Source organism: Podarcis bocagei (genome assembly GCF_964188305.1).
Source record: "Podarcis bocagei genome assembly, chromosome: 1".
NCBI classification, from domain to species: Eukaryota; Metazoa; Chordata; class Lepidosauria; order Squamata; family Lacertidae; genus Podarcis; species Podarcis bocagei.
This window is the reverse complement of record NC_138125.1, coordinates 48598619-48618644: the sequence shown is the minus strand read 5'-3', so window position 1 is coordinate 48618644 and position 20026 is coordinate 48598619. Positions and strand designations below refer to the sequence as shown.

At 46.4% G+C, this 20026-nt stretch overlaps 3 protein-coding genes across 3 annotated transcripts in view; all 3 read right to left on the bottom strand.

The window, feature by feature from the left end:
- Positions 1 to 1652: 1652 nt before the first annotated feature.
- On the bottom strand, positions 1653 to 10633 carry SYNJ2BP (synaptojanin 2 binding protein). The gene is made up of 4 exons (XM_081186507.1): positions 10434 to 10633; positions 6990 to 7126; positions 5423 to 5518; positions 1653 to 4178 (listed from the first exon to the last, which is right to left on the bottom strand). Exons 1-4 carry the CDS (start codon positions 10495 to 10497, stop codon positions 4038 to 4040), a joined length of 438 nt encoding a protein of 145 aa, XP_081042633.1. The 5' UTR covers positions 10498 to 10633; the 3' UTR covers positions 1653 to 4037.
- Positions 10634 to 16061: 5428 nt separating this feature from the next.
- LOC308572643 (uncharacterized protein) overlaps positions 16062 to 20026 on the bottom strand; it is a gene marked incomplete at its 5' end in the record, with an annotated part of 82741 nt that continues 78776 nt past the window's right edge. Inside the window, 2 exons of the mRNA XM_081168865.1 lie at positions 16062 to 16219; positions 17714 to 18052. Coding sequence (XP_081024991.1) covers positions 16138 to 16219; positions 17714 to 18052 — 421 coding nt within the window. The 3' untranslated portion in view covers positions 16062 to 16137. The remainder of the gene's footprint in view (positions 16220 to 17713; positions 18053 to 20026) is intronic.
- LOC308592729 (disintegrin and metalloproteinase domain-containing protein 21-like) lies at positions 16225 to 17238 on the bottom strand (the record flags this gene model as incomplete). Its single annotated transcript, XM_081204433.1, has 1 exon — positions 16225 to 17238. A coding segment is annotated over one exon (1014 nt), but the record flags the coding sequence as incomplete, so codon positions are not given.

Sequence of the window (20026 nt, the reverse complement as noted above, 5' to 3'; positions counted from 1 at the left end):
GTCTCTTCACATCTGGGACCCAAAGCAGGAACTTTACAGTTTGCCTTGGACTAAGGTTGCAGTCTAAATTAAAGAGAGGGGTTAAAAATTTCAATTTTAGGGTGTTGTCTGCTTGCCCCTCCAAAACATTACCAATCTAAAAGCCTAATATAAAAATAAATTCCATTTCTTTATTATGAATCACCCATGAATTGTCACTATTAGCAGAGAAGAAGAGTTTGGACTCGATATCCCGCCTTTCACTCCCCTTAAGGAGTCTCAAAGCGGCTAACAATCTCCTTTTCCTTCCTGAGGCTGAGAGACTTCAGAGAAGTGTGACTAGCCCAAGGTCACCCAGCAGCTGCATGTGGAGGAGCGGGGAAGCGAACCCTGTTCACCAGATTACGAGTCCCCTGCTCTTAACCACTACACCACGCTGGTGTAGAGGGAGGGGCCAAGCTACCACCAAGTCTCCATTTGCCCTGCTGCTTGCAGAGGTCACTGGCTGTCGCAGCAGAGAATGTGGCCAATGACTCCCCTTTCCATCCTGCCGCTCCTTCCATGGGAATCACTTGACGTCACCTATTGCTAGTGGAGGTGCCAGCTGTCCACTTTATATTTTGTATTTATTTTTAGCCAACCATTTATGTGACTTTGATTTCTGACAGTCATCTTGAGCTGGATGGCGAGATTTGAATTTCATTAGGGTTTGATTATTAAACAGTGCCCTGCTGGATCAGACCAAAGGCCCATCCAGCCCACGAATATTGTTATCTCCGTAGCCAAGCAGAAGCCTCTGGGGAAGCCCACAAACAGGACACCACTCTCTACCCTTGTGATTCCCTTGCTGAATCACATTTTCCTGTAGCTCACTATTTATTTTGTTTTGTTCATATGATGTTTGCTGGTTTGGGGACCTTTGGACTGGAAAGTGGTATGTAAATGCATAATATTAATGGCACTAAGTTCTGGTTAGGGACGCGGGTGGCACTGTGGGTAAAACCTCAGTGCCTAGGACTTGCCGATCGTATGGTCGGCGGTTCGAATCCCCGCGGCGGGGTGAGCTCCCATCTTTCGGTCCCAGCTCCTGCCCACCTAGCAGTTCGAAAGCACCCTTAAGTGTAAGTAGATAAATAGGTACCGCTTTCTAGCGGGAAGGTAAACGGCGTTTCCGTGTGCTGCGCTGGTGCTGGCTCGCCAGAGCAGCTTCGTCACGCTGGCCACGTGACCCGGATGTGTTTGCGGACAGCGCTGGCCCCCGGCCTCTTAAGTGAGATGAGCGCACAACCCTAGAGTCGGACATGACTGGCCCGTACGGGCAGGGGTACCTTTACCTTTACCTAAGTTCTGGTTGCTGGAACCAGTTTCCCTAGGAAGTCAGACCACTGGTTCATAAGGCTCAGCATTGTCAACACTGACTGGCCACAGCTCTCCAGGATTTTCAGAAGTCTCTTCCAGCTCCACCTGGAGATGCCAGGGACTGAACATGGGACCTTCTCCATGCAAAGTAGATGGTCTACCACCAAGCTATAGCCCTTCTTTCAAGTTCTGGAAAGGGGTGCGGGGCTCTACACTAGCCAAGCACCAGTCATGACAAACACCTCAAGCATTTCCTCAAAATCCTGTAAAGAAAAGCTAAGAGATTAGGAAAGCAAAGCACTGTAAGACTACAATTTATAGTCTCAATATATATATTGCATATGTGATTTTTTTTGGCATCATACAGCTCTCTCACATCAACGTTCTTTTGCAAAGTACAGGAAACACATTCGCTCAAAGAAACGTGAAACGGATGCTGCTCAAGCCATCGAACAGTAAAATGCAATCCACGTGGGAAGGTTAATTGTCTTGAAAGTGAAGTTGTTGCTGCCTTTCCTTTGCGTCCCATCTCAACATCATCGAACACCTCTATTAAAAAAATGGTTCGTCGCAGCAAGGCCCACAGATTATGGCTCAAAAACTGTACTGGGCATTTATAGGAATCTATTCAGGCTCTTCAGTCAGATGATGTGTGGCATGAACATGCAATGTTCATTACTTGAAAGAGACACTCAGTACTCCAGGACCGGGGGAACTAATTTGATCTCTCAACCCAAAACATGATTTCTTAGAAGGAATCTCCAGAGTTCCATTGGATTGACTTCCTAGTAACTGTGCTTAGGATTACAGCTTTTGTCCTTCTGAAATGAACACTGAATTTACCCCAGATCATTGCAAGGTTAGCTGTCAGTTGACTATAATACTCATACAATCACTGCTTAAGCAAAGGCAAGGAAATGCAATGGGGCCATGCATAATATTTTCCTACTTCCTAAAGGTGTCAAAAACCATGATGGATGAACTGGGTTAATAAGGATGCAGTATGACACACACTGTCCTCTGGGGTTTGCAGTCACTGATCTTCAGCTCAAGCATTGATCTTCCTGCCCAAACTGTTCAAGGCAGAAAGGTAAGTTTAGTTCGACACACCTAGTTGTACCATGACAGCCCAGTGACAGTTAGCTGAACTTTCTCCTCCCCTGCCCCAAGGCTGACGTGGCCGGAAGCATGAAATCGGTAGCACAGGCATCTCCTGGGCAGATGTACAATCAGAGTGGGCAAGGCTAGCTTTGTTTCTCCAAAGTAAACGTGTCACCAAATTAATTCTCCCAAGTAAATATTAGCTATCGCTACGCTTCCTAGAAGCCACATCACTCAGTTCTTCTCCATAAAGAGTAGTGTTGGGTAGACAAACAACACCCCTCATGAAGGTGCATCCACTTTGGCAGAGAGGTATCACAGGGAAAATGAATATTCTACCCCAATATAGCTTTCCATAAATGGAAAGCTGCACTCTTTGATTAGACCCCCCCCCAAAGTTTTGCTTTGCCTTAATGCACTTCCCCAACTTGATGCCCTCCAGATGTTGCTGGACTCCAACTCCCATCACCCTGAGATGGCATGGTCAAGGATGATGGGAGTTGTAGTCCTACTAGCATCTGGAGTGCACCAGTTTGGGGAAGGCTTACTTAATATTTCATGCTTTTTTTCACCCCAATGGATTCCTGCTTCTTCTCAAGAAGCTGAGCACGATCCCTCATTGCAACTAGGGCTCCTGTTACATCTCATTTGAACCTTTTCCTTGTATTCTAATCCTATGCATGTACTTACTTGGGAGTCAACCCCACCAATTTCAATGGAACGTATTTCCAAGTCCATGAACAAAACCTAAGCAGCCTCTGTGGCTGGCACCCCATTCCCTTCTCCACATGGCCCTGTTAAGCAAGGCCACCTCCTGCCCTTTCAGGGCAATCCCCACACTTATGGCTTATTTTGTACCAGCAATCCACCTGAAGTGGGAACTTTAGTCTAAAAAGCCTTAGACTAAACTCAATATCCTTCTCTAAGGCATACCTTTAAAAGAATAGTCTGCCCACCACAACCATTATATACATTCCTCTCCCAGTCCAAGGGGCATGCGTATGGGTTGTGAGAAAACTTGAAAGAAAAAAGGGGAAATTCTAAAAATAAAATTTCATTTACCAAAAAACCAAAAACAACCCACTTAGATGCTGCATCTGTAATCCAGAGAGGCTCTTTGAACAGGCTAGCAGAAGCTGCTGCCTGTTCCAAGGCATTTTGACTCCCCACAGAACCACCATACCACAGCTGGGCTCGCAACTTCTCCAGAAGTTTTGCCCAAGTTACAGAAGCAGCTTGTCAAGAGGCAGTAGAAGGATGATAAAAGCCCTCTCTGGTCACGAGACGCTCACTGTATAGATCTTGTGCATCACAGCCCACATTTCAAAAACATTCAGGGGGCAAAAAAAGAAAAAGAAATATCAGAAGGCGATCATGCCAACTTCAGCAGAACCCGTCTAGTGGGACATCCCAAGTCCAGAAACAATCACCGTACCTCCATATACATGAAATACGCAACATCACAAGCAGCAGCAACTTTACATCAGGCAATGATTCTCTCCTTCCCTCCCCCATGCCAGTCCAGAATAAGATTGTTGATTTGCTCTCTTTAAATTATTTTGTAGATCTGTGGGTCTTCCAGAAGAAGTGGTGTCAAGTCACACCCGTTGCCGATATCGCACGAAGGCCCACACGGCAGCCGCTGCTATGGCCAGCCCCGGCACTAAGATAACTGCCAAAGGAAGGCCTCCCGGGTCTCCGTCCCCTCGGTGGCTTGAGGGACCGTTCTGGGGCAGCAGCTGAAACAGGAAGGAGAGCAGCATTGAGGACAGCCAAGCCAGAGCAAGAAACCTCAAGCAATTTCTAAGGATCACGTACTTCTCAAGCCAAGCAGGAGCAACACCCTCAAGTCGGGAAACCGGAGGACAAATCTGCTCCAAATTAGTATTTGACAAAGCTGAACATTCATTAACCCTAGACGGCTTGTGCTCTTTGCACAAGAATGAGACTGCCCGAATTTTCTTTTTTATTTTCAATGTCCTACCTTCGCCAAATCTAGCCTCCACATTATGCTTGAGATAAGTCATAAAGTCTCCCACCTCTAGAGAATGGCTTCTTGTCATTGTTGAAGGCAGACTGCAGATGCCTTCCTCAACAGCCACTTTTCCCACAAAGCCCACCAACCACCTTCAACCTCAAACTTTGGATCATATCCTGCTTGGGACAAGAGAGACTTTTTTATAATTATGATGCCGATGCTGGAAAATCTTTTTCCATGCTACAGTAATCAAGGAGAGGATTTTACCTTTGGCATGTCACATGTTGAGTGAGATTTATTCTGAAGGTGACCACGTGTGTGGCAACAGCAATCATTTACAGTGTTCGGAAACAAGAGAACTGAGAGACACTCTTGAAGACACATCACACTGCAGCACAGGGCTTTGTAGGTGCTGCCTAACAGGTACTTGCAAACCCTTTTTAGACGCAGCCACATCTTTACCTTCCCCTCACCTCATGTTATATATGAAGTCAGGTGTGGGGCAGGAGGACGTGGCTTGGCCAATATGGCTTGGCAGGTCAAATGAGGCCACCTGGTGGGACGGATTAGCCCTGCAGGCTCCCCAACACTGCCATGGGGGCATACCAACAACAAATATTTGTTTAGCTTATTACATTTATAGACCGACTTCCTTCCATCATTAAACTCAGGGTGGCAGCCACTGGCTTCTCTGGTTCCCATCCAGATACTGACTAAACCCAGACCTGCTTAGCTTCAGCAAAGTAGTGACCTCATTTGCCTTGAGACTACACAATCCAAAATCTTTCCAGTGGGTGGAAGAACACCAGAAAAAAGGGCACCGCGAGTAACACAGGGATTGAAAAGTTTCATGTTTAAAATATATGTACAGCCAGATAGGAACTCTTTCTGCCCCCCATCTTCTTAAGGCTCCTCACCTTCATGGATTACCTCAGAAGCAGCAGTTGGCAGGGCATAACCTTTCAAGCTATAGCGGTAAGTTCCAAGAAACAAAATAATACACACCCTATGTTGAACCTTTAGTGATACTTTATCGCCCGCAGTCCTGAACAGATCCACAACGTGCTGGTGCAGCATGTTCTTCAGCTCCTTGCCATTAACCTGAGAAAAAACCATTTTAAAACAACAAATTAGGCATACACGAACAAGCCAGGTTAGATGCTGGATTGTACATAGCACTGACACAGTGCGTAAGTGTTCAAAGGGCTTCACACCCTTTTACATTTTGGGAACAGGCAGTGAAACGGCCAGGATTCTCCATATATTCTTGAAACAGAAAATCCATAACTTCTTAACTATAGGCAAACACCCAAGCTTGTGAAATCACGCTGGCATTGGAAAGCTTTACGTGTTCAGCAGTAAGTGTACGTTACTTGGGATAAATCTCATTGAGAACAATTAAGAATTCCTATCTGTTTTAAGTACTGCACTGTAAAATAAACAGCACAATATGATAGTATTCCGACAAGTACCTCTAAACAAATCCAATTTGAATCAATTACTATCCCAGCCTAAGTGTACCTTCTTTTTGTTAGATGCTGTGGATTTGTCATAGGTCACCTATTTTCCAGGTGAGAACAGAAGGGTTGGATGGGGCAGACACACACACATAAACTGAGGCGCGGGAAAGCCTTAGTATCCAACCACACGGGGTTAGACGAAAACAAATCAAAGCAGTAGGGATGTCTACACAGCCACATCACTGCCTCCCGAAGAAAGTTGCTTATAAATGAGTATTTCTACTTAAAATCAAGAGTGATGTTTAGAAGGAGGGCTCAATAAAAATACAGCCAATGTAAATATAAAAAGTTAGCACATGCCCATTTCCAGAGTCCAGAGCTATGAGAAACGTGGTTACATATCTCCCCACCCTCACAACTGCATGCACACTGTGATGCCCTGAAGACAATTTTCATGTGAAGCAAAAATAATAATAAGTTGACAAATAGAACGAGATTTGGGGCAGGGAAATTCCACCCTCAACCAGTGAAACTTGGTTCTCACACTGCATTTTTGCATCCCTGGCCACCTTGCCTCTCCTTCTGTTTCCCAGCATGCACCAATGTGAGGAATTAGATTTGTGAGCTTCTTAGAGCAGGGACTCTTGTCTTACTCTTGAAAACACCACATACATGAATGGAGCAGCATAAGTTAAACAGTGGCTTCAAACCGAGAGCAATGCATTCTCTAGAAACACACTAGGGAAATCTGTGGCTCTTTACAGCACATTTTTATATGGCTCACATAATGAAAAATGATGTGTGATGACCTAAGGGCATCAGTGAGTACATATTACATTTTCAATGTGCAACAGAGCCTTTACTGTGAGGCAATATTTGCTACTTTAAATTTTAGCTGGGGGGGGACGGGACTTGGAAGATATCAGTAAGGTTTCTTTTCCCGCAGAGGCAAACAGTCCAAACTTCTAGAAAGGTGGAGGAACAGCATCAGTATCTTACCCGGAAGCTCCCTTCCTTTCACTGCAGAAACAAACAGCTCTCAGGCAGGAGGAACCTGAAACCATTTCTGTGGAGCCTGAAACCATTTCTGTGGAGGGGCCTAAACTACTTACTGCTAAAATTTTGTCCCCCTCCTGCAGGCGTCCATCAAGGGCGGCAGCTCCATCTTCTTTGATTCGACTAACGTAGATGCCCGTGTCATTGGAGATGTACTGCTGGTCTGTTCCACCGACTATATTAAACCCCAAACCTAAGAACAAGAACAAGGTAGACAGAAATAAGAACCAGGACTAGCAATAAGCCAGGCACCCAAAATACCCAACTGAGGCCATCCTTCTATGCCAGTAGAACTCTACGCCAAAAGCTGGGATCGAGGCCAATGCTATATTTTTTTAAAAAAACAAAAACCAATTCTAGTAAAAGCATATTTTTCACTTTAATGTTAAGTAACACGGTTTGGAAAGAAGCCTGAAATTACAATAGTTTTAGGGCCTTCTTTCTGGATACACGATCTTCACATAAGAATGAGGTCAGGCAAATGTCTCCTTATGTAAAATTGAATTTGTACATTTCACATACCTTAATCAGACAAAGCCAGTGTTAGAAACTCAAATATACAGTGGTACCTCGGGTTACATACGCTTCAGGTTACAGACTCCGCTAACCCAGAAATATTACCTCGGGTTAAGAACTTTGTTTCAGGATGAGAACAGAAATCGTGCGGTGGCGGCGCAGCGGCCGCAGGAGGCCCCATTAGCTAAAGTGGTGCTTCAGTTTAAGAACAGACCCCCGGAACGAATTAAGTTCTTAACCTGAGGTACCACTGTATTAGCTATTCACCTAATGCCCCCTTAAAGCTAGGTTACGGGCGTGATGACAGAATATATAGCTGCAATTTTTTTTGCAAGACAAAAAAATGAATTGTGCATTTATCAACATATATACACAAAATCAAGAGTAATGTTTAAATCACTTTTCTGCCCCTCGTTTACTGTTTTTATATCCTGAGGCTCATCCAAGAAGAAAAGCACACTACATGGTCCCAGAACTTCATGCTCTGTATTCTCAAGTGGTAGATTCCATGTGTGACTGCTCCCTCGGCTCAAATGCCTTCTGAGCATGGGAAGAAGAAAGGCTAGGATTAAATCTTCTCTGCTCATGTGCAGATAATGATGATGATGATACAAGGTGTTCAAACATGTGATCCTTCATCTGTACTAGAAAATGGCATAATCCTATGAGGATTGTGCAAGATCAAATAGTTCTGATGCAGGTTGCCTTGTCAGTTGCTAAGAATTTTAGCAGGCTAGGCCAGCCTTCCCCAAGCAGATGCCTTGGACTACAACTTCCATCATCCCCAACTACCAGAGATGCTGGCTGTGGCTAACAGCACTTGTAGCCAAAAAATATTGGAGGGCACCCAGTTGGGGGAGGTTTGGCTAGACCAAATTTGGACTGTTAGTGAGAAATTGCTTGTGAGCAACAAGCAGCATTTCAGAGACAGAGAGTAAAGTGAGTGGATTGGGGCCCAGTCTATGGTCGGTCACATCAGTGGCTCCACTTTGTTAATTTTAAAGGGGAATGATGGTCGTGGTGAGAAATAGTGACCAGATACAGGTGACAGATTTCCTTCACCTATTATATATGTGTCAAAGAAAATATTTTGGTATCTTCACTCTTGCATGTCAAGCTGTGCCCACACAAAAAAATCCCCTTTTATACAGCTGTCAAAAATACGGCAGCCCTGCTGCCTTTGCTTCTGGTCACTCTAAAGAGCGAAGGATATATATGGAAGGAAGGAAGAAAAGCCCCATGTTGAGGCATAGTCCTGGCCCTGAAACAGTTGAATCCTACTAGCCTAGAGTTCATTATTCATGCCATCTCACTTTTCCAGGCAGCAAAGGACAGGCAATCAAGAAAGCCAAATTTCTACAGAAAAGTATTCAGGAGATTCTACAAAGAAGAGTTGACAATGAGAGGGGTAAGTGGGGTGCAGATCCAGTCTGCAACCACTAGTACAGTGGTACCTTGGGTTAAGAACTTAATTCGTTCTGGAGGTCCGCTCTTAACCTGAAACTGTTCTCAAATCCCAGATTCCATTCCAGATGCTGCCAATCTTTTAAACACAAAAGTCAGCAGCAGGCTCAAATGCTCCCTCCCTTCCCAGTCAGCCATAATGTGCTTCACCTTTTCCATCCACACCCAATGTCTAAACCAAGGTTCCAACTTTAATCAAAATTTGAAAGCAGGATTTGCAAATCCTGGTTAAAAAGAGGCTTGCCTTTTTACTATGGCAATGGCAGGGTAAGATATTTTGTGATGTTAATAGGAATCATTTTGAGCTAGAGTGATGAGTACACCCAGATTCTACTCTTCTACTGGAGAATGCCATTAGCACAGGTCACAATTCATATTAGCATTGGGATTAGTCCATCGGGCAATGTTAAAAGGAAATAATCAAGGCCACATGATATGAAATTGTCAAATACGCTAAATTAGAAAGCAATCAAAATGAACCAAAGTTGCGAAAAGGTAGCCTGTACTGTATGAATCTTAGTATTCAAAGGAGGACTTATGAGCTTTAATTTGGGGCAAATTCTGAACTGTAGCAAACATGATAGGATATGGACAGTTCCTTTCTTTCTGCAACAGCTCTATCTCACTCTTCTATCTCACTCTTCTTTCTGCAACAGCTCTATCTCACTCTTCTATCGTGCAGCAAGTGGGAGCCTATACATCTGTGTATATAGGAGGGGTGAGTGCTCTGCTCTTGTGACTGAATCCTGCTTGCTGGTTTTCCACAGGTATCTGGTTAGCCACTATGAGAACAGGCTGCTGGACTAGATGGGCCCTTGGCCTGATCCAGGAGGCTCTTCTTATGTTCTAATTCAGAAGCTCCCTTGCATTCAAGGGAACTTAGTACAAGGGAAGTGTGCACAGGACTGCAATCTCAGTCTTGCATTCTGCTGTTGGTGTGTGTGAGTAGATCATACAGAGTTCCACTGCACCTGCAAATACATGCAGTTTGCCTCAAATATATTCTCAGAAAAACAAAAATGTGCTTGCCCTATTAAGAAATCAATGCAATTCTGAGTGAGGCCGAAGGTTAAGTTTAAAGCCTTCGATCCAGTAAATATATAATAACTCAAAATGGTAAGCATGTGATGTAGCGACTTAAAATGGTAGGCAATGTGATGTGAGCCAGATTGCAATGCCGTGGGAACCGTTCTCTCTCGTGCTGCAAGGGGTGCGGGGAGAGAGAGGCCGAAAAAGCTGCACCGAGTCGGCACAGTCTATTATTAACATTTCCAAACAGAGGCGTCCTCTCGCCCACGCAGTGAAGTTCTGTATAAGCGCCTTCGCAAGGACAAAAAGTATACAGGCCTCAGCCGGGCGCTTTCCTACTACCTCAAGAGTCAGGACCCAGATCCGAAAGTTGGTGATTGCTCGGCGCTCGGGGAAGTTGGCCGGGTCAAATCTCGGAAGCGAAAGGCAGCGATCCAAGCCCACGCGGCGGCCGCCCTCTCCCCACCCCACCCCCCACTCTGGAGTTGTACCTGAAGGTCCTCTGGTGAGATCGATCACTTCCTCGGAGAGGAGGTAATCCACTCCCCCGTTCATGCTTTGTTCCTCAGCGGCGCTGCCTTCCGCCCGGCCGCCCCTTCTGCGCGCGTTTGAAGGTGAAACAACCGGACCAAAGCGGCGGCTGCCGCAGCAGCAGCAACAGCGGCGGCAGCACTTTCAGTTTTATCAGCCTCACGACAGGAGGAAAGGAAGGCAGCCGCTGAGGATTCTGGGACTCGTAGTCCTCAAGGGCTTTGGCAACTTGCGCGCTGGCCCTTCCCCGCCAGGCAGTCGCTTCCTCAGGTGCGGGGAGCGGGTGGAGAGACGTGTCGTTTCCGGAGTCCTGAGGGTCTCGTTCGTTTATTATTTATGGAAGTATTTATATTATGTTGTAAGCCGCCCTCTCACGAAATATAAGGGCGGTGGTATGAATAATAATCAATAATAACCATTAATACTAATTAACAATAATGATTTAGACCGCCATCTCACAAAATATAAAGGCAGTCAGTAGCGACAACATTTTAGGCAGTACTGTTTGCAAGTAGTAAGGAGAGGGCTTCAGGTTCATCGTCTATGAGGAATTGCGCCTATTTTTCAAAAACGGGACGCCACTTCCATCATCTAAATCCCAAATGTTATACATAAAACCCAAAGCGGTCCCACGCCAGGAGACGTGCGCGCCAGGAGGGGTGGGCAGAGCAGAAGCAGCACAGGCCAGGGAGTTCGCCTCATCCATCAGCTCCTCCTCAATTTTATTCTCTTTTATTTTACGCATGAAACGCAGCATGCAAACTTTGGACGTCTCGGCTCCCTGGCTGCTAAACCACCGCTTGGGGGAGGACTTGGACCAGCTGAGGCTTGGAGGGAGCATGCTGGCACTCTTGAGGCAGGGGAGAAATCCTGTCCTGTGGATCACAGCAAGCGAGGGAGAGAAGTCTAGTTCTCTCAGCTCTGAGGGAAACGGCTTGAAGAGCTTCGTGGTTCCAGGAGCCGTGACAAAAACGGCTGGAGCGACCCGAGGTCGTGACGGAGATTGTTAGAGGAACCCCTACGAGGAAAACTGATACCGCGAGCCCTCTGCCAATGGTAAAATGCAAGGATTTTGTTTTGGTTTTTTTGCTGTATTCTGGAGGAATGGGAAGCTATGGTAGCTGTATGAAGATGTCACTGGTAGACTACAATCCTAGATCTATTTACGTAGGAGTAAGTCCCATTAAATCCAGTGTGAATTTCTTTTGAGTAGGCATATGTTATACCACTGTTAATGGTATGGTTACCTTATCACTTCTGGTTTGTTTCATTCACATTGTGTTGTATGAAAGAGGAAGGTAAAAGGTGTGTGTGTACTGATTTTAGGTTGAAAAATCAATTGTAAATATATTATCATTAAAAATCCTTTCTTTTCTGTTACAAAAAGCTTAGCCTTCATTTTCATTTTTCTGTTTTGCTGAAAAAGCAAAGCCTTCTGGCACTATAAAGATGAATATATTTATTATGGCATAAACTTTCATGGATTACTGTCCACTTCATCCAATACAGTGGTGCCTCGCAAGACGAAATTTAATTCGTTCCGCAATTCTCTTCGTCTTGCGGGTTTTTCGTCTTGCGATGCACGGTTTCCCATAGGAATGCATTGAAAATCAATTAATGCGTTCCTAGGGAAACCACCTTCAGGCCAGGTCCGGGGACAGTCTGTCCCCGGACCTCTTCTGAAGGCTGGGGGGGGGGCAAGGGCTTTTCTTCCCACCCCCAGCATTTTAAAAAACCCTGGGACAGCGGAGGACTTCTCCGCTGTCCGGGCGATCTTAAAATGCTGGCGGGCGGCATTTTAAAATCGCCCCGGACAGCGGAGGACTTCTCCGCTGTCCGGGGCGATTTAAAAGCCCCTGGGATGGCAGGCAGGGGGGAGCAAAGACTTTCGCCCCCTGCCCGCCTTCAGAAGGTGTTCCCACCCCCACCCCCCCCGCCCGGCTTCGCAGCAGCGCTACGAAGCCCGGCAGCTGGGGCAGCTGTTCCCGCCCCACCTCCCCCCTTCGGAACATCGTTCCGAAGCGGGGCGGATGGGGCGGCTGTTCCCGCCCCACCTCCCCCCTTCGGAACATCGTTCCGAAGCGGTGCGGATGGGGCGGCTGTTCCCGCCCCACCTCCCCCCTTCGGAACATCGTTCCGAAGCGGGGCGGCTGGGGCGGCTGTTCCCGCCCCACCTCCCCCCTTCGGAACATCGTTCCGAAGCGGGGCGGATGGGGCGGCTGTTCCCGCCCCACCTCCCCCCTTCGGAACATCGTTCCGAAGCGGGGCGGCTGGGGCAGCTGTTCCCGCCCCCGCTTCGGAACAGCGTTTTAAAATGCTGGGGGTCGGCAGCGAACGCTCCCGACCCCCAGCATTTTAAAATCTCCCCGGGACAGAGACTTCTCTGCTGTCCCGGGGAGATTTTAAAATGCTGGGGGTCGGCAGCGAACGCTTTGCTCCCGCCCGCCAGCATTTTAAGATCGCCCGGGGCAGGCGGGGGGGGGAAGGCAGGCGGGGGGGAGCAAAGACTTTTGCTCCCCGCCGGCCTTCAGAAGAGGTCCTCTTCTGAAGGCCGGCTGTGGGCGAAAGTCTTTGCTCCCGACCGCCAGCATTTCCCTATGGGCTTTCGTCTTGCGATGCAAGCCCATAGGGAAATTCGTCTTGCGAAGCGCCTCCAAAACAGAAAACCCTTTCGTCTTGCGGGTTTTCCGTCTTGCGAGGCATTCGTCTTGCGGGGTACCACTGTACATGAAGTGTTACACAGTGTTATGGAGGTTACTTTTAGAAGGATTGTGAAGAGTGAAGTCAGAGTAGTCATTAGGGGATTTGGAACATGGGTCTTCAGGATGCTGATGACACTCAAATCTATGGGCAGTATTCAATTACTATGTCCAATCAGTGTAAGGATAGCTGCCTGTGTAGCATGACTTCCCCCATCCTCCCCCTGTATGGCCTCCCAAAATCTGCTCCATAGAGTTGAGGGAACTCTAGAACAGATTGGGGCACACTGGGGGAGCGGGAGCAGGGAGAGACAACATTCTGTTGCTCAAGAACATTCACTAAATGCTATTCTGCATTCCACTGTTTCTCCATGGCATCTTAAATCTTGTGTTGTCATGCAGGAACTGGGCACAGTGGTGCCTGGGAGCAGTGGTGGACTGGAAGAAGGTCTATAAACAGAGCTGAACAAGATTGCTTGCTTGTTAAGGATGGAGTTGTAGTCCCTTCATAGCAACAGGTATGTAACTTGGGGGTGCACCATCTTTGTTACTGGATATCCAAGTTGCTTCAGTGACTAGAAGTGCCTTCTGCCAGCTTCAGCTGGTGTGTCTGCTATAGCTGTTACTGGATAGTGAAACCATACTAGTCTAGTTAATGGTTACCTCCAAATAGGGTTACTGCAATATGCTCCCTCTGGGGCTGCCCTTAAAGCTGATATAGAAGCTGCAGCTTAGTGCAGAATGTAGCAGCAAGGCTGTTGAAAGGGGTGCTCTACTAATAACATATTAGTAGGGGTGGTGCATCCCATTTTGCCACTTGAGGTGAAATGGTGCCGTGTTGCCCGCATTGCTGCAGCATTGCCTCTTCTCCACCCACCTCCGCCAGCTGTGGTGCCAATATCTTAGCTCAATGGGATCTCATGAGATTTTGTCCATCAGAGTGGATGGGGTGCCTGCGGGGACAGCACTTTGGGGGCTTCAGCTGCCTGAAGCTGCTGCTTCACCCCCACCTCATGGATGGGCCAGCCATGCATATAACACCTAACTCAGTGTTTTTCAACCACTGTTCCGCGGCACACTAGTGTGCCGCGAGATGTTGCCTGGTGTGCCGTGGGAAAAATTAAAAAATTCGAAAGATTTTTTTTTTAAAAAAAGGCAAATTTTCGATTGGGGCGCCGTCCCCGGAGGGAGGCGGGCGAGTCGGGCGGCGAGAGGCGGGGCGGCAGCGGTGAGGAGAGGCCGCCCAGCGCGGGGCTCTCGCCGTCTGCCTGCCTGGCTGCCTGCGAGCTCGGCGGGCAGCACCTCCGTCCGCCGCGCCCGCCTCGCGGCTCTCATTCCCTGCCCCTGCCAAAGCTCACCCAGCCAAGCCGCACTCTCCTTCCTGCCTCGCTTTGCTGCCTCCCCCCCCCCACCCCCAAAGCTTGGAGGTTCCCCGGCGCCGACCCGCAGGTTTGACCCCCTTCTCACACCTGTTCGCGCTCCTTGCACGGAATGGGGCGGATGGGGAGGAACGGGGCTCGCCGCTGCCTCCGCTCGCCCTCCCCCCCTCCGCCGGCGGTCCCGCGATTCTTGGCTTTTTGGCGGTTGGCACAGAAGGAAGGCAAGGGGAGGGGAAAAAATTGAAACTTACACTTTCGTGCGTCCCTCCCGGCGTGACGCTGCGCGCTGACGTCACGGGGCTGTAACGTGCCCCACATGGTGGTGTGCCTCGAGATTTTTTTCATGAAACAAGTGTGCCTTTGCCCAAAAAAGGTTGGGAAACACTGACCTAACTGAAAGAGCTGCACTGACTGCCAGTATGCTACTGAGTCAAGTTTAATGTCTTGCTGTTAGTATATAAAGCCTTGAACAGCTTGGCATCACACTACTTCTAAGAATGCCTTACCACTTGTATGCTGCTGGTGGTCACTTCATTTTCAGGAGAGACACTCCTGGTAGTACCGTTTGCTCCCAAGGTTTGTGTTAGGTTCATTAATAGCAGGGCTTTTAGTGATGTGGCACCTGCCCATTGCAATATGCTTCCAGTGAACATCAAGAAGATTCCTGTACTAGTGGCATTTAGGTGCCTGCTTAAAGCTTATCTTTCCACTCAGGCTTTCCCTGAAGGTTGAACCAGAAATGTTGATGTACTAATCTGATCTATTCATTTATGATGTATTTGTTATCTCAATGTAATTTTATTGTTGACCAAATCTCGTAGAATTGTAGAGTTGGATGGGACCTCGAGGGTCATTTAGTTCAACCCCTTGTAATGCAGGAGTATTTTGCCCAACATAGGGCTCAAACCCACAGCCCTGAGATTAAGAATCCAATGCTCTACTGACTGAGCTCTCTTTGCCCGATAATGGTGAAGAACCCTAGGTCAGTGGTAGGACATCCGCTTTGTATGCATAATGTCTCAGGTTCAATCCCTAACACTTCCAGGTAAGGCTAGGAGAGACCTCAGTCTGAAATCCTGGAGACTATCAGTCAGTGTAGACCAGGCATAGGCAAACTTGGCCTTCCAGATGTTTTGGAACTACAACTCCCATCATCCCTAGCTAACAGGACCAGTGGTCAGGGATGATGGGAGTTGTAGTCCCAAAACATCTGAAGGGCCAAGTTTGCCTGTTCCTGGTGTAGACAATACTGAGTTAGATGGACCAAAGGTCTGGCTCAATACAAGGCAACTTCCTATGTTCTTATTTTATGTCATTCATTATGGTTTTTTTTAAAAAAAACAACAACATTGGTGTTACAGAGAGCTTTGAAAGTGTTTATGTGTATATGTAAATGCACACATATATACATATTGTGGGGGTTTTTCAGTGAGTGCAATATTTTATCTGGAGATAAATTACATCAAAGATCAGTTAAAAAATGCTAATGAAAACCTTACAGACACAAATATATGTTTTGCATATTACTCTACTTAATTTCCTTTCTCAGTTTTTGATATAGCGAGTGCATTGTTCACTTCTCTGATCTACTGTGTGCTTACTTCCTGCATTGATTCTATTGGATGGATTCTTGAAATCAGTCTTCTTAAGTGATATAGCAGTATAGTCCTGTAAAACAAAGTCAGGCCAATAGCAGCAAAAATGACAAATGCAGTTCCTACAATAATTGCTATCACGGTACCACTCATGCCTTGTGGAGCTGGTCCACTGTCAATGCTGCCACCATAGCCTTTATTGAGACAGTCAGGAGGAGCCCAGCCATAATCACAATGACAATGTTTGTGGTTGTTGCATTTCCCCCGATTATGGCACTTTGACACATTACAATCATACTTCAAGAGGGACATGCTCTTGCATTCCCTACTAATGCACAACATGCCAGTCCCACAAGGGGTGCCATCTCTCACTGCTGCAGTATCGATTATATCCATTCCAAAGTGGTAATCTGCACCCCAGCATTGGGTACTGCCAATTAAGGTTTGAATTATGGTGCGGTGTTCCACCAAAGAAGGAAGTGTCTGCACGTTAGTGCACTGGATTTGCCCACACAGGACGTTCTCAGCATTACATTTCTTGTAAGTTCCAAGTCCCAGGCCACAGTTGCCAAAGCGATCACCACGAGCATTCATTACTTTGAAGCAATTGTCTGAAGCAGCTGATGCTTTCTTGCCAAAGATCATTTTGCACTGCTCACTGTGAGTAGCGCAATTCCCATGATAACAGTGTACAGCACTATTGCATGGGGCACCATCCTGCATATAAACATCTTCAGGACACAATTGTGATGACCCGTTGCAGTACTCAGGAAGATCACAGTTGCTAGTTTTCGCTCTGCAAATAGTTCCAGCTGGAAGATACTGACACTTAGTGCAGCACTGTCCAAAAGCACAAGTGGCACCTGGACTCAGCCTACAATTAGATTGGCAACATGGATCTGACTTACACTTAGCTGGTGAGCCACAGTCGCATTGCTCTTCATCTTCCACTATTTCGTTGCCACAATAATTGAGATTATTTTTTTGACCAGCTGTTGGTGGAGTGAGCAAGCAGTTAGAGTTCCTTAGTTTATAATAATCGTTATAACTGCAATTGCTAAACTGATCGACTTCATCTGGAAAAGCAGCCATAATGCAGGATTTTCGTTCACAAGTACAGTATGTTCCATCATGTTGCATGCCAAGATTATGTCCTAATTCATGGGCAAAAAGCACAGCAAAAAAGGACACACTGTAACCCACATAAGATTCAACACCAGATGCCCAGTGAGAGCTACAAATTGTTGCTGTGAATGCTAATCCAGCTATCTGTCCATACAGTTTATGTACAAATAAGTGACCGGCATCATTAGGTAAATGTTTATTTAGTGTGTTTTTTCTCCAAGTATTGAAAGTTTCAAGTAATTGTGACATTTTATCAGCAATTGCTATGAGGTTCTTTTCTGACCATATCTCCAAGCCAGCTACCGACAAAACAACACCAAGAGGCTTAAAGAATGCATTGGCAGTATGGACTATCTCTAGAACACGTGCACTGGTCAAAGTTTGATTTCTCCCAAGCTGTATATATAGTTTTTGTTCCACCACAATTGCAACTTCTACATACCTGGAGTCTGTCCACCAGTCATTTTCAGAACGTTTGGCTGGTAAATGCTCTCTCTCTGGGATCATGGCCTCTTGACGACGTTGTTCTTCCTCTGTTAGCCCACACCTCATATGGATAGTATCCTCCTTTTCTTCCAACCTATATACCATGTGCTGAGAAGTAGTAGATCCCTGAATAGGCTCAATTTCATAGGTGTCATTTTCTAAGTGCAGCAGACCCCTGAGGCCCCCTGAACAAGTGCTGAGGGTAACCCAAGAGGAAGGCTTGCCTTGGACAAAGCCACGGTAGAAGCAGTCATCTCTTATGAAAGGATAGTCCGTCTGGAGGTCCCCTTCCTTACTGTAAGTGAAGACAGGGAAACGCTTAGGGACAAAGCCCCTCTTTTGCTTGAGATGAATCACATGCTCTTTTCCCTCAATTTGCAATAGGTAGGTGACATCATGGGGATTTTGTTCTCCATATCTAGGGGTCAATTTCTTTGGGATGGTCACCTCATAAGAGGCATATCTAAAACCCTGTGGTGGTTTCTGATCTGCATTCCCACTCACAACATTGAATGAGATCAGCACTAGCAGCCACACATGGTGGCTAGTCATTTTCCCTGACAGTGGAAAGCAACCTCCAGAATACCCTGCTCTAGCTTTCTATCCCAGCCCCAAAAGCCTCCCACAACTCAGCTGAGAGCAGACCCGAAAGAAGATGAGAAGGTGGTTGTATGTGAGCTAGACAAGGAAAGGGAGGATTCTGACCCTGGCAACAATCATTGCAGTTATCTTTAGAATGTAGGCGGAGCCTGGAGAATCAGAGAAATAATAGAATGGAGAATAGGGAAGCACAAGGTGGAAGGGGAAAGGTGTAATAGAGATAGCTGGGTTAAAGGGTTATGGGAAGAAGAGGCAAGTGCAATGGGAAGTTGAGAAGCAGGGGACCAAGAAATGGGAGATAGTTCAATATGTTGACAGTGTAATAATACACACGTATGGCATGCAGGATTTGGGGTAGGTGCAAAACATCCATTTGATGAAGGGACCTTCTTTGGAATTTTACTAATATTCTGAGAGTAGACTGGAGGGTGTGGGATATGCGGATATAACCCATGGGTTAGTACCTAGGCCCCCCCTTTTTTGTATTTAGATCTTGGTCAAGTTCTCACCCAGGAAAACCTGGGGCCCTAGGAGTTAAAAGACCCCTTTTTAGTGTAAGTGAAGACTGGTACATTTTTAGGGACAAGGCCCCTCTTTTTCCTGAGCTTCAGCATATGGCTCTTTCCCTCAAACTGAGCAGCTAGGTAATGTCTCGGGGTTCTTGTTTTCCACATCTGGAGGTCAGTTTCATTGGGATGATCACATTGTAAGAGCTATACCTAAAGTCCTGAGGCAATGTCTGACCATTGGACTCACTGAGTCTCCTCCATAGGATCATTATCAACACTTTGTCTGATAGGAAAAAGTCCTCTAGAGCACCCCATTCTGGTGCAGAATGGGCAGCGGATGAGGAAATATATTCTGTTCCTTGCAAGGAGTTAGTAGCTTTACAATTGGAATGTAGGTGGAGCTTGGTAAAGGACAGAGCAGAATGGTGAGAGAGTAGGTTATAGTTTGAATGTGCATGGAGCTTGGTCAGTGATGGATAGAACAAAATGGAGGAAAATGGCAAAGGAAAGGGAAAGGTGCCTGAAGATGATTGGCTGAAAGCATTTCAGGAAGAAGAATTAGGTGTGATAGGAACATGAGATGCAACAGATTAAAAAAAACAGAGAAACTGACAATGGAGTAACAGAGATGTGTGGTATGCATTTACAGAAAGACACTGTAGCCACATTACTAAACATTCTGGGAGTACACATTGTTTTCTTGGTACATGATTTGAAGGAATCATGTAGCACATAAACAGGAGCAACCTCTACCAGCAGAATATGGGATGTGAGGAGCAGCAGGTTGTAATGAGTATACAGCAGAAGTAATACTGGGTGCAAGTTGCTGCAGCTCAGCCTCCCCCAGACCTTAAAATGTATATGTATTTCTTTATGACTAGAAAAACCTATCAAAAAATAATTCCTTTTTTTAAAAAAGACAGTCTTCAGATAGGATCAAACATTTGGGCCAGTAGGCAAAATCTTTGTATTAATAAACCATTCATCTTATTGCTTTGTCGAATACAACCCTTGTTGAATGTACAGGCTAGTCTGGTCAATTGGTTGTGGTCAGAGTTGAGTTGGTAGGGAGCCAGTCAACTGAGCTTCCCATCTCTTGTGGTTGGGGAGGGGCATTGGGCATGATCCATAGTCAAATAAGAGGACCTCTGGGGGCTTAG

Bases quoted from the DNA above. Each gene is read 5' to 3' on its own strand.
- SYNJ2BP (XM_081186507.1), bottom strand. From the start codon at position 10,497: ATGAACGGGGGAGTGGATTACCTCCTCTCCGAGGAAGTGATCGATCTC. The intron at 5,519-6,989 runs GTAAGTAGTTTA...GTTTTTTCTCAG, and splicing joins AGGGGGACAAAATTTTAGCA to GTTAATGGCAAGGAGCTGAA. The intron at 4,179-5,422 runs GTGTGTATTATT...TTCCTGTTTCAG, and splicing joins CACTAAAGGTTCAACATAGG to CTGCTGCCCCAGAACGGTCC.